This window comes from Salvelinus namaycush, chromosome 31 (assembly GCF_016432855.1).
Source record: "Salvelinus namaycush isolate Seneca chromosome 31, SaNama_1.0, whole genome shotgun sequence".
NCBI classification, from domain to species: Eukaryota; Metazoa; Chordata; class Actinopteri; order Salmoniformes; family Salmonidae; genus Salvelinus; species Salvelinus namaycush.
In genome coordinates this window covers 34,165,202-34,177,339 of record NC_052337.1, presented here as the reverse complement: position 1 = coordinate 34,177,339, position 12,138 = coordinate 34,165,202, and the positions used below count along the sequence as shown (strand labels likewise).

At 46.2% G+C, this 12,138-nt stretch overlaps 1 protein-coding gene across 1 annotated transcript; it reads right to left on the bottom strand.

Moving 5' to 3' along the window:
- Positions 1–526: 526 nt before the first annotated feature.
- On the bottom strand, positions 527–7,343 carry LOC120025978 (sulfate transporter-like). The gene is made up of 3 exons (XM_038970747.1): positions 7,120–7,343; positions 4,970–5,617; positions 527–3,327 (listed from the first exon to the last, which is right to left on the bottom strand). Exons 2-3 carry the CDS (start codon positions 5,561–5,563, stop codon positions 1,804–1,806), a joined length of 2,118 nt encoding a protein of 705 aa, XP_038826675.1. The 5' UTR covers positions 5,564–5,617; positions 7,120–7,343; the 3' UTR covers positions 527–1,803.
- Between the last annotated feature and the right edge of the window lie 4,795 nt (positions 7,344–12,138).

Sequence of the window (12,138 nt, the reverse complement as noted above, 5' to 3'; positions counted from 1 at the left end):
GCCCATCAGAAAACCGGGCCGGCCCTTGCCCACAGAATAACCAAAGGCAAATTTTATAGAAATGTGAGTTATAGATTTGTCATTCTTATTGAAAGCAAGTCTAAGAAGCAGTAGATCTGTTCTATGAGCGCCATTTCTATGCTTCCCGTTCTTACATTTTGTTTTTGTGTCTTTTACTTTCGGTTTTATACACCAGCTTCAAACAGCTGAAAATACTTTTATATTTTTGGTTATGGAAAATATATTTCACAGATTGTACAATGATTCTCTACACTATACTTGCTTATTTTGTCACAAACTGAAATTAGGTGAACTATTAGAATTTTAGCAACCAGGAAATGTTGGTGAGATTTCTGCTTAGTACATCTTTAACCCTTTACACCTATATGGATAGTTTCTAACAGAAGAAATATAAAAAGTATATGCATGACCATGGTATCAATTGAAAGAAATGATCAGACCAAAGGTGAGAACACAACAGTTCACCTGACACAAGACCAAACAAATCCAAACATTACGCTGTTGATTTCATGTGCGTTTTACATTTACTGTAGTTTTCGCTGCATTTGTTGATAACGAATACACTCAGTAACATGATACGAATATTCATGGCAATTTTGGGGTAGGTGCAAACATTATTACAAGGGTTTGAGTGAGAGGTCTAACTGGTGTCTTCAAGTGGACACACACCTCTCCAAACTGTGCACAGTACCTAAGTAATTTCAATGCACTTTTATGACACAAGGAAAGAGCCTTCGACTTAAAGGTGCTTTTTTGAGGGCTCCTAGCTTTGCCGTTGAGGAACTGAAGCAAGCACACTTACAGTGTTTTGTTTGGAACACAGCCCTGCGTCCCCACCATCACACAATTACTGTTGTTGTTCCATTATAAATCACAATCTGGGTCAGGTGGGCATCATTTGAAAGCTTGTTCTATTGCCAACATGACTAGTTATAAAATATGATCTTACAGTGTTCGGCTTTCACAAGGCACTTCAGACAAACAGATTGTAATTTTGGTGCGCATAGAATGGAGTCATTCAAGTGTGTGTTCCGCAGCAAATTTTCTTCACAATATGACAAACATTCTGTTCAGGACAACCCAGGGTATGACGCTTGTCATCCTTGTAACTGTACATCAAATATAGCTATCATAATTGTTGATACTGTAAATTACATCAGTTTTCAAATATGGAAATGTGAAGTGAACATTTGGACTTATGGGTGTGTGGTTTGCTTGTATGACATCAAAGCAGTATTTATTATAATCCTCCATGTGTCATCTGTCAGAACACATCGACTCCTCTCAATTTACAGCATCCCCTCACTCAGACCACAAAAATGTTGCTTAACTACTAGCCCAATTATCAGGAGAGATTGGGGGCATCTTTTTGTTGTGCGTGGTACACATGTTTAGAACGACTGTCTGTTGAACCCCACACAGGGCTGTAAAGTAAAGAGCTTGAGTTCTGACATTATATATAGTACATTACTGTACATCCACTGCATTCAGATTTAGGTGCTTATGAGTGACCAAATCTGCCCTTTTCAACCTGTATAGGGGATGACAGGGGCTGTGAGTGTGAAGGGCTACCAGCCCCATGGACCGCCGGCGATGTCACCTTTTTGATTGTTTTATTTGATATAAAATTTTTTTTGTGTGTGTGTCAATTTTGACCAAGCCACCCAACAAAAAAATTGTCCAGGCTATCTCGCATTTTCCAGAATTGCCAGATGGCCAATCCATCCCTGACCAGAGCCATTTATTTACATATCCATTTATTTGGATATATACTGCTCTGGTCTACACCAATGAGTCACCAATAAATGTAGATGTTGCCCTGTCATTGGCAAATTGAACTGCAGCGTGTACAGTATAGAATGACAAGCGTTCCATGTCTTTGTCAGCCATCCCAAAGAAAGAGCCTTGTCTGAGAGAATCTACGACCGTTGTATTACAGCTTGCTAGCAGCACTGTGACACCCACCTCCTTATAGTCTTTAATGATCCCTTTGAATGTTTGCATCCCTGTGGAGTCTACGAAGGGCATGGCAGAGCAGTCTAAGATGATAGTGTGGAAGTCAAGTTCTCTGGACACCAGCCCTACATTCACCTCTCCATTAGTCTTGTCGTCTCTCCCGGCTTCCTTCGCTGCCATTTTTTCCGTTTTTTTCTCTGCTTCCATCCTCCTGGTCATCTCCAGGAAGGGTTCCACGCCCACGGCCTTGTACAGCGACTTCAGGAAGAAGTTATTGTTTGCATAGTAGAGCGGGGCCTGGAAGCGGAAGATCTTCACTTTAGGGAGGGACATGAGGTTTTCATACTCCTCCAAATCCTCGTAGTAGAGAGTGCCATGGACCTGTCCCAGCAGAGAAACCTTGGGCTTCTGGGTCTGGACGATGATACAGAGCATAGAGAAAACTACCCCAACCACCAGCCCCATCTCCACACTGATCAGAGCTGAGGCACTCATAGTCACCATCCAGACAACAGCGTCCATCTTACTGACGCGCCACTTACTGGGCACGTCTCTGAACTTTCGGAGAGCTCCCCTCAGGCTGACGATGATGATACAGGCCAGGACGCACTTCTGGAGGGAATAAAAGAAGGGGGCGAAGAAGAGCAGGACCAGGAGAACGACAAAGGCACTTACAATGCTGGAGACCTGAGTCTGGCAGCCCGTGGAGTCTTTCACCATAGTCTTAGCCAGGGCAGCACTGGTGGTGAAACAGTGGAAGAAGGATGGGATAATGTTACAGAAACCAATGGCCAACATCTCCTGGTTGGGCCGGACGGTGTAGCCGTTCTTCTTGGCAAACATCTCAGAGAGGGAAACCGTGAAGGCAAAGCTGATCACAGCCAGTGGGATGGCATCGAAGGCCACCCGGGGCATCAGACCAAAACTGGGCACCTTAGGGGGGATGAAGCCTGTGGGGATAGCACCAGAGACACTGGAGTCGTACCGTCCGTGGAAGTCTACAAAGTGGGACACCAGTGTAGCGCCCGCCACCACTACCAGCTCTGTGGGCAGAGGGATCTTCAGACGATCCTTGTAGCGATCTTGGAGCTCCTTCCCCAACACCAGGACGGAGATGCAGATGACGCTTGTGATGAGGTCACAGTAGTTGGTGTTCTGGATGTTACTGAAGATATTGATCCAGGTGACCACCACAGTGCCGTAGCCCTGGTGGCGAGGGATCTTAAGCCCCAGTAGGTACTTGGCTTGGACGGTGAGGATGGTGAACGATGCGCCTGTGGCGAAGCCGTCCAGCATGGGAGCAGAGAGGTAGACGGAGACGAAGCCCAGTCTGAACACAGCCATCAATACCTGGAAGGAGGCAACCATGTTTATCAGATAGTTAATTTAATCTAATCTAAAGGTCACTATTCAGCACAGTCATCTTTGATGTGAGGTAATTTATGATGTTTAGGACATGAGTTATCAAGTCTAACTGATTTACATATGTTCCACTACATGTTGAAAGCTTCTTATGGCTGCAGGGGCAGTATTGAGTAGCTTGGATGAAAGGTGCACAGAGGTGCCCAGAGTAAACGGCCTGCTCCTCAGTCATAGTTGCTAATATTTGCATATTATTAGTAGTATTGGATAGAAAACACTCTGAAGTTTCTAAAACTGTTTGAATTATGTCTGTGAGTATAACAGAACTCATATGGCAGGCAAAAACCTGAGAAGTTCCACTTCCTGTTTGGATTTTTTCTGAGGTGGCAGATTTTCAACCAAGCTCTCATTGAAATTACAGCGCGATATTGATGAGTTTTCACTTCCTACGGCTTCCACTAGATGTCAACAGTCAATAGAACTTTGTCTGATGACTCTAATGTGAAGGGGGGCCGAAGGAGACAGGAATTAGTCACCACTGCCACGAGCTGACCATGCTTTGACCACGCACGTTCACGTGATAGGCAGCTCCGTTCCATCGCTCAACTGAAGTCAATCTAATTCTCCGGTTGGAACGTTATTCAAGATGTATGTTAACAACATTCTAAAGATTGATTCAGTACATCGTTTGACATGTTTCTACTGACTGTTATGGAACTTTTGGACATTTCGTCACGTTATAGTGGACGCACTTTGTGACTTTGGAATTGTTTACCAAACGCGCTAACCAAAGTAGCTAATTGGACATAAATAACGGACATTATCAAACAAATCAAGCATTTATTGTGGACCTGGGATTCCTAGGACTGCATTCTGATGAAGTTCATCAAAGGTAAGGAAACATTTATCATGTATTTTCTGGTTTTTGTTGACTCCAACATGGCGGCTAATTTGGCTATTGTTCTGAGCGCCGTCTCAGATTATAGCATGATTTGCTTTTTCCGTAATTTAAAAAAACAATCTGACACAGCGGTTGCATTAAGGAGAGGTATATCTATACTTACATGTGTATAACTTGTATTATCATCTACATTTATGATGAGTATTTCTGTTGAAACGATGTGGCTATGCAAAATCACTTGATGTTTTTGGAACTAGTGAATGTAACGCGCCAATGTAAACTCCGATTTTTTTTATATAAATATGAACTTTATCAAACAAAACATGAATGTATTGTGTAACATGAAGTCCTATGAGTGTCATCTGATGAAGATCATCAAAGGTTAGTGATTAATTTTATCTCTATTTCTGCTTTTTGTGACTGCTATATTTCGCTGGAAAAATGGCTGTGCTTATTGTGGTTTGGTGGTGACCTAACATAATCGTTTGTAGTGCTTTCGCTGAAAAGCATATTTGAAATCGGACACTTTGGTGGGATTAACAACAAGATTACCTTTAAAATGATATAAAACACATGTATGTTTGAGGAATTTTAATTATGAGATTTCTGTTGTTGGAATTTGGCGCCCTGCACTTTCACTGGCTGTTGTCATATCGATCCCGTTAGCGGGATGCAGCCATAAGAAGATTTATGAGAGTACTGAATCAATCAGAGTAGTTGAAACTGTACCTGGTAAATCCCAGCCAAAAACGTCAAGGCTGCTGCGATGCTGATGGCATAACATTCTTTCCCACACTCCATGCCGAAGGCCCCTATTGTCAGGTTGGCGGCTGAGCTGTCTGAGTCTCCTGTTACATTTAAGAATCCATCTACGGTGGCTGCTTTGGTGTCATCCAGCTCGAACCCTGCCATATACACCTCTCTGTCCACAACCTGGCCCACCATGAGGCTCATAAGACTGAAGATGCCCACAGACACGTGCCTGGAGGTCCCCATGAAGAAGTAGATGATGTTGGCGAAGAAGGAGGTGTAAAGGCCATAGATAGGGTCCACTCCGGCCAGCAGGCAGTAGGCGATGGCCTGAGGGACCAGGATGATGCCTATGATGAGGCCTGACATGAGATCACCCCAGATATACTCTTTCAGCTGGTACTTGGGAAGCCAGAGCACCACAGGGAAGAACCCAGTCAAGGTGTTCTTGACCCTGGGCACAGAGCAGGACAGGCTACGGCTCAGCTTGGTCTTCAGAAGGGTCATGGGCTCTTTCCGCTGCCGGACCCTCCGCTCCAGGTGGGGAACTTCTGTGACCTTGGCTTCCTCCATGGCCTCTGAAAGGAGTGGGTTGTGGGGGTGGTGGTGGGGTGCTTAGCTGTGCTCCTGGAATGAATCAGACAGAGAATCTTCACTCATCATGACACTCTTTGATCATTAGATAGTGTGTCCTCCCCGAAGGAAACAATGATTAAACACCTTCCCAACTAGCATTTGAATTCAAGGGGTGTTGCATTACTCATAGTTCTCTCGTTAAACTTTGATGCATTTATTATATCATTGAAACTGTAACAGAGGTTCAGTCAAGTAGTGATTTAGTGAAAATGAAAACATTGAAAAGAAATAAACATGTCGGGATCTGTGAGAGATTAGTTAGGCTATCGTCAAAGAAACTTCCTGCTTGCTGTTAATGTGCTCCCACATCAAGTTCCATGTTACACAGCGACATTCAGCATCGTTGTCACACCCTGATCTGTTTCACCTGTCTTTGTGATTGTGTCCACCCCCCTCCAGGTGTCGCCCATTTTCCCCATTATCCCCTGTGTATTTATACCTGTGTTCTCTGTTTGTCTGTTGCCAGCTCGTTTTGTTACGTCAAGCCTACCGGTGGTTTTCCCTCTGCTCCTGTCTCGCTATTGTGCCTGTTTCCTAGTTTCCCGGTGTTGACCATTCTGCCTGCCCTGAGCCTGCCTGCTGTCCTGTACCGTTGCCCCACCAATCTAGATTACCGACCTCTGCCTGCCCTTCGCCTGCTTTTTGCCTGCCCCTGTTCGATTAATAAACTGTTGTTACTTTGACGTTGTCTGCATCTGGGTCTTACCTGAATGGTGATAACCGTGGCAACACTTACTCAACGACCACAGTGAAAATATACAGGTGTCTTAGGCAACCCATCTATCAACCCATCTCAGATTGCCCCTTAATTCAAAGACAAACGCAGACAATGTATTGACAAACCTTCTAAAACTTCAATATATTTTAAATGCGACCTAACCGGAAATATCAAGCATCAAAGCATGCCTCTAATGATATCAGTAGAAAGAAAGACATTTCTACATTTCCCACTGTGGACAGTCTGAACATCTCTAGATTGAGATGAATGAGTGATCCAGACATTCACCATAGAGCTCATCATGTCTTATCATGTCTTCAGAAGCCTAAACTATGCAGTAGATAACTGTCCCACTGGGCACACACTGGGTGAATCAATGTTGTTTCCACATCATTTCAATGAACTTAGGTTGAACCAACGTGCAAAAGACGTTGTGCCCGGTGGGATGATAACCCTTTACGGTAGCAGTAAACAGAAGATTAAGTCTTATCGTTGTGTCCCATCATAACCTCATTACAGCTGTCTGATGGGCTTTGATTCCTGCTTCTTCTTCTTGTACCAAAGTCAACACCCACCCCTCATGTATTAACTGCACTAACGGGACTCAAATAGTAATAGCAATTTTAGGTCAAAATCATTTTTAGACCCTCCTCTAGATGCTCTATGTTTACCTGTCTTAAAACGCATTAAATGCATGAAATGGCACACATAGGTTACAAACGTAGGCTACTTGTTATTCTACCAATGTTCAGGCTGAGGCAAAACATTAACTCACCCACACTTCGTTCTGCCAACCCAAAAAGGAATGCAAATTTTGTGTCAAAGTTCTGTAGTCAGGAACATGTAACCTACAGGTACACCTAAAAATAGTCACCGCTATCAGTGTTCTCCCTCACAGCCAACATGTGAGTGTCACATGCTCTCTCTCTACTTTTCTCTTCTCCTGTCTCTCCTGTCTCTCTGGCAGTGTCATACACATGCCTCTCTTGCTACCCCGGAGTAGAATGACAAAAAGGGTGTTGTCGCAAGTCTATGTTGGATGAGTATAGCGATAAGGGCGACCCTTGTCCTGACACTGATCATTGCCATAGGCTGGACAGCGTGGGGGGGTGGGGCCACTGCCTCCTTTTGGGTTGTCCATAAAGTGGAAGCAAGGCCTCCCTTGGCAATCTAGTTAGGTTCCGGGCAATAGGGTAACAAAAGTCAATCGTTTACTGGCTGGTGTGGCTTATCTATCTGTTAATATTCAGACCTAACCTGGGATCTGGTTAATTTTCAAACTGAAACTGAAGAAGAAGGGTCACAAACGGAAACAGAAGAAGAAGGGTCACAAACGGAAACAGAAGAAGAAGGGTCACAAACGGAAACTGAAGAAGAAGGGTCACAAACGGAAACAGAAGAAGAAGGGTCACAAACGGAAACAGAAGAAGAAGGGTCACAAACGGAAACAGAAGAAGAAGGGTCACAAACGGAAACAGAAGAAGAAGGGTCACAAACGGAAACTGAAGAAGAAGGGTCACAAACGGAAACTGAAGAAGAAGGGTCACAAACTGTTAACATGCAGTAGTTCCAGTTGACACAGTGACCTGGTTTGGTGATTGTCTTACAACACAGCAATAAGATAGGGGTTCGTTCACTATTGACTTGACACCAGATTACTGATCCCTGTTCTCAGTGTATTATGTATTACATACATTAATACATCTGTCATCATGTGTCAAATATGGAAATGTACATGTTTTTTTAGAACTAGATTTTATTTGCATTTGACTGAATGTCCTGTTTCCAGAGGCCTAGGGTTTAGTAAGGTTTGCCTTTAAAGGTAAATACGTGTTCACACATTCTTTTTTACTTCTACATTGCATATTAGTCATCATTAATGAACTACTAGATTATGAGTTGTGTTCCTGGTTTCTATCTATGTCATTGGCTAAGACTTAGCCAATTAAGCCATGGAGCACATCACTCCAAATTTGCTATATGAAGTCCCATTGTGCTCAGTGTTATGGTACAGAAATCGATCTGTGACTAGCTAATAGTTCCTGTCTCGTGACCTGCAGTGATGTCATATCTGTGGACCCAATATTAAAGAATGCCCTAGCTTGAAATCACATGTGAAATCCCATTGTGATATGGCATGACTCCAGAGTGGGATCACAAGACAGACTATGTGTCGTCTGGTCTTTCCACTATTGTGCCATGAGGGAGAAGTTGTACAATGGCCCTTGACATAATATGCAGATGAATTAAGTCAAACGTTGACCAGTGAGGTCTTGTGAGATGTGTGTGAATTGATTTGTGCCAGGTCTTGGCATACACCATAACTTATCACTCTGTTTGACCAGTTTAGTTAAAACATACCCTCCAAAAGGTCTGGATCATCAATATGAAATAGAAGCTGTGTAAACATAATAAACTACATGTATGGAGTAATCTTTGTGTGTAGAATGATATTATATAGCCTTTTACAATGGAATAGCTTACATGCAAACTAAAGAGGGCCTTTTCACTAATCAGTTATTCACTTCATCTAGGTTTTTGCTTTGTTTGGCTGTGTGTGAATGGCACCATTGTTGGTGGGCTGAAGACGTTGCATTCAACAGACCCCTGTCCAACCGTGTAACAGGCTTCAGTAGAGTAACAGTACTAAATTACTGAAATGTGTATATTGTTATTGTTTCATGTGCAACACAATACTGCTCATCATCAGTTTGTATACCATTCATTCCAGACAGAAAAATACCTATACAGTGTATTTGGAAAGTATTCAGACCCCTTCACTTTTTCCACATTTTGTTACGTTTACAGCCTTATTCTAAAATGGATGAAATAGTTTTTCCCCCCTCGTCAATCAGCAATGACAAAGCAAAAGGAGGTTTTTAGAAGTGTTTGAAAATGTATAATAAAAAAATAATGAAATATTACATTTACATAAGTATTCAGACCATTTTACTCAGTACTTTGTTTAAGCACCTTTGGCAACGATTACAGCCTTGAGTCTTCTTGTGTATGACGCTACAAGCTGGGCACACCTGTATTTGGGGAGTTTCTTCCATTCTTCTTTTCAGATCCTCTCAATCTCTGTCAGGTTGGATGTAGAGCGTTGCTGCAAAGCTATTTTCAGATCTCTCCAGAGATTATTTATCGGGTTCAAGATCAAGGCCACTCAAGGACATTCAGAGACTTGTCCTGAAGCCACTCCTGCATTGTCTTGGCTGTGTGCGTAGGGTCGTTGTCCTGTTGGAAGGTGAACCTTCACCCCAGTATGAGGCCCTGTCACACCCTGGCCTTAGTTATCTTTGTTTTCATTATTATTTTAGTTAGGTCAGGGTGTGACATGGTGAAGTATGTGTTTTGGTTTGTCTAGGGGTTTGTAGGTTTAATGGGGTAATGTCTTGTCTAGGTGTTTGTATGTCGATGGCTGCCTAGATTGGTTCTCAATTAGAGACAGCTAGGGTTTATTGTCTCTAATTGGGAGCCATATTTAAGGCAGCCATGGGCATCATTTGTTTGTGGGTAATTGTCTATGTTGAACGTTTGTTGCTTGTCTGTGCACTTACGTTATTTAGCTTCACGGTCGTCTGTTGTTTTGTTGTTTTGTTAGTTTGTGTATAGTGTTCGTTTTGTGTTTTCGCTCTTTTCTAAATAAAGAGAAGATGTATTTTGCACACGCTGCGCCTTGGTCCACTTTCTCTCAAGAAGACGATCGTGACAGAATTACCCACCAACCATGGATCAAGCAGCGTGAGAGAAACCAGGACTCGTGGACATGGGAGGAAATATTGGACGGAAAGGGACCCTGGGCTCAACCAGGAGAATATCGCCGCCCCAAAGCTGAGCTGGAGGCAGCGAAAGCAGAGAGGCGGCGATATGAGGAAGCAGCACGGAAACAAGGCTGGAAGCCCGTAAGTCAAACCCAAAAATTTCTTGGGGGGGGGGGCTCTCGGGTAGTTTAGTTGGGTCAGTCGAGAGACGTGAGCCAACTCCTCCTGTTTACCGTAAGGAGCCGGTGAGGGCGGATTTGGAGGAGAGTGACGCAGAGACAGTAAAGGAGTTAATGGAGAAATTGGAGGAGAGAGTTATGAGGGATGTATTGGTTTGGTGCATGAGGCACGGCATCCGTCCGAACGAACGTGTTGGTGAGTTAATGTCACCGGGAACAGCTCTCCATACTCGTCCTGAGGTGCGTGCTAGCCGTCTGGTGAAGACAGTACCTACAGCACGCACAAAGCCTCCTGTGCGTCTCCAGAGTCCTGTGCGTCCTGTTACTGCTCCCCGCACAAGCCCTGAGATACGTGTTCCCAGCCCAGTACCACCAGTGCTGGCACCACGAATCAAGCCTCATGTGCGTCTCCAGAGCCCTGTACGCACTGATCATTCTCCCCGTACTCGCCCTGATGTGCGTGCCCTCAGCCCGGTACCACCAGTCCCGGTACCACGCACTAGTCCTATAGTGCGCCTTGAGAACTCAGTGTGCCCTGTTCCTGCTCCCCGCACTAGCCTTGAGGTGCGTGTCTCCAGTCCGGTACCACCAGTTCCGGCACCACGCACCAAGCCTCATGTGCGTCTCCAGAGCCCTGTACGCACTGTTCCTTCTCCCCGTACTCGCCCTGATGTGCGTGCCCTCAGCCCGGTACCACCAGTGCCGGTACCACGCACCAGGCCTATAGTACGCCTTGAGAGTCCAGTGTGCCCTGTTGCTACTCCCCGCACTAGCCTGAAGGTGCGTGTCTTTAGCCCGGTACCTCCAGTTCCGGTACCACGCACCAGGCCTACAGTGCGTCTCAGCCGGCCAGAGTCTGCCGTCTGCCCAACGGCGCCTGAACTGCCCGTCTGCCCAACGGCGCCTGAACTGCCCGTCTGCCCAACGGCGCCTGAACTGCCCGTCTGCCCAACGGCGCCTGAACTGCCCGTCTGCCCAACGGCGCCTGAACTGCCCGTCTGCCCAACGCCGTCTGAACTGTCCGTCTGCCAAGCGCCGCATGAACTGCCCGTCTGTACTGAGCCTTCAAAGCCGCCCGTCTGCCATGAGCCTGCAAAGCCGCCCGTCTGCCATGAGCCTTCAGAGCCGTCCGCCAGACAGGAGCCGCTAGAGCCGTCCGCCAGACAGGAGCCGCTAGAGCCGTCCGCCAGACAGGAGCCGCTAGAGCCTTCCGCCAGACAGGAGCAGCCAGAGCCTTCCGCCAGACAGGATCAGCCAGAGCCTTCCGCCAGACAGGATCAGCCAGAGCCTTTCGCCAGACAGGATCAGCCAGAGCCGTCAGCGAGCCAGGACCAGCCAGAGCCGTCATCCAGCCATGAGCAGCCAGATCCGTCAGCCAGCCATGAGCAGCCAGATCCGTCAGCCAGCCATGAGCAGCCAGATCCGTCAGCCAGCCATGAGCAGCCAGATCCGTCAGCCAGCCATGAGCAGCCAGATCCGTCAGCCAGCCATGAGCAGCCAGATCCGTCAGCCAGCCATGAGCAGCCAGATCCGCCAGCCAGCCATGAGCCGTCCAGCCAGGATCCGCCAGAGCCGTCCAGCCAGGATCCGCCAGAGCCGTCCAGCCAGGATCCGCCAGAGCCGTCCAGCCAGGATCCGCCAGAGCCGTCCAGCCAGGATCCGCCAGCCAGCCAGGATCCGCCAGAGCCAGCCAGCCAGGATCCGCCATTCAGTCCGGTGCTGCCCCTCAGTCCGGTGCTGCCCCTTAGTCCGGTGCTGCCCCTTATCCTGGTGCTGCCCCTTATCCTGGTGCTGCCCCTTATCCTGGTGCTGCCCCTTATCCTGGTGCTGCCCCTTAGTCCGGTGCTGCCC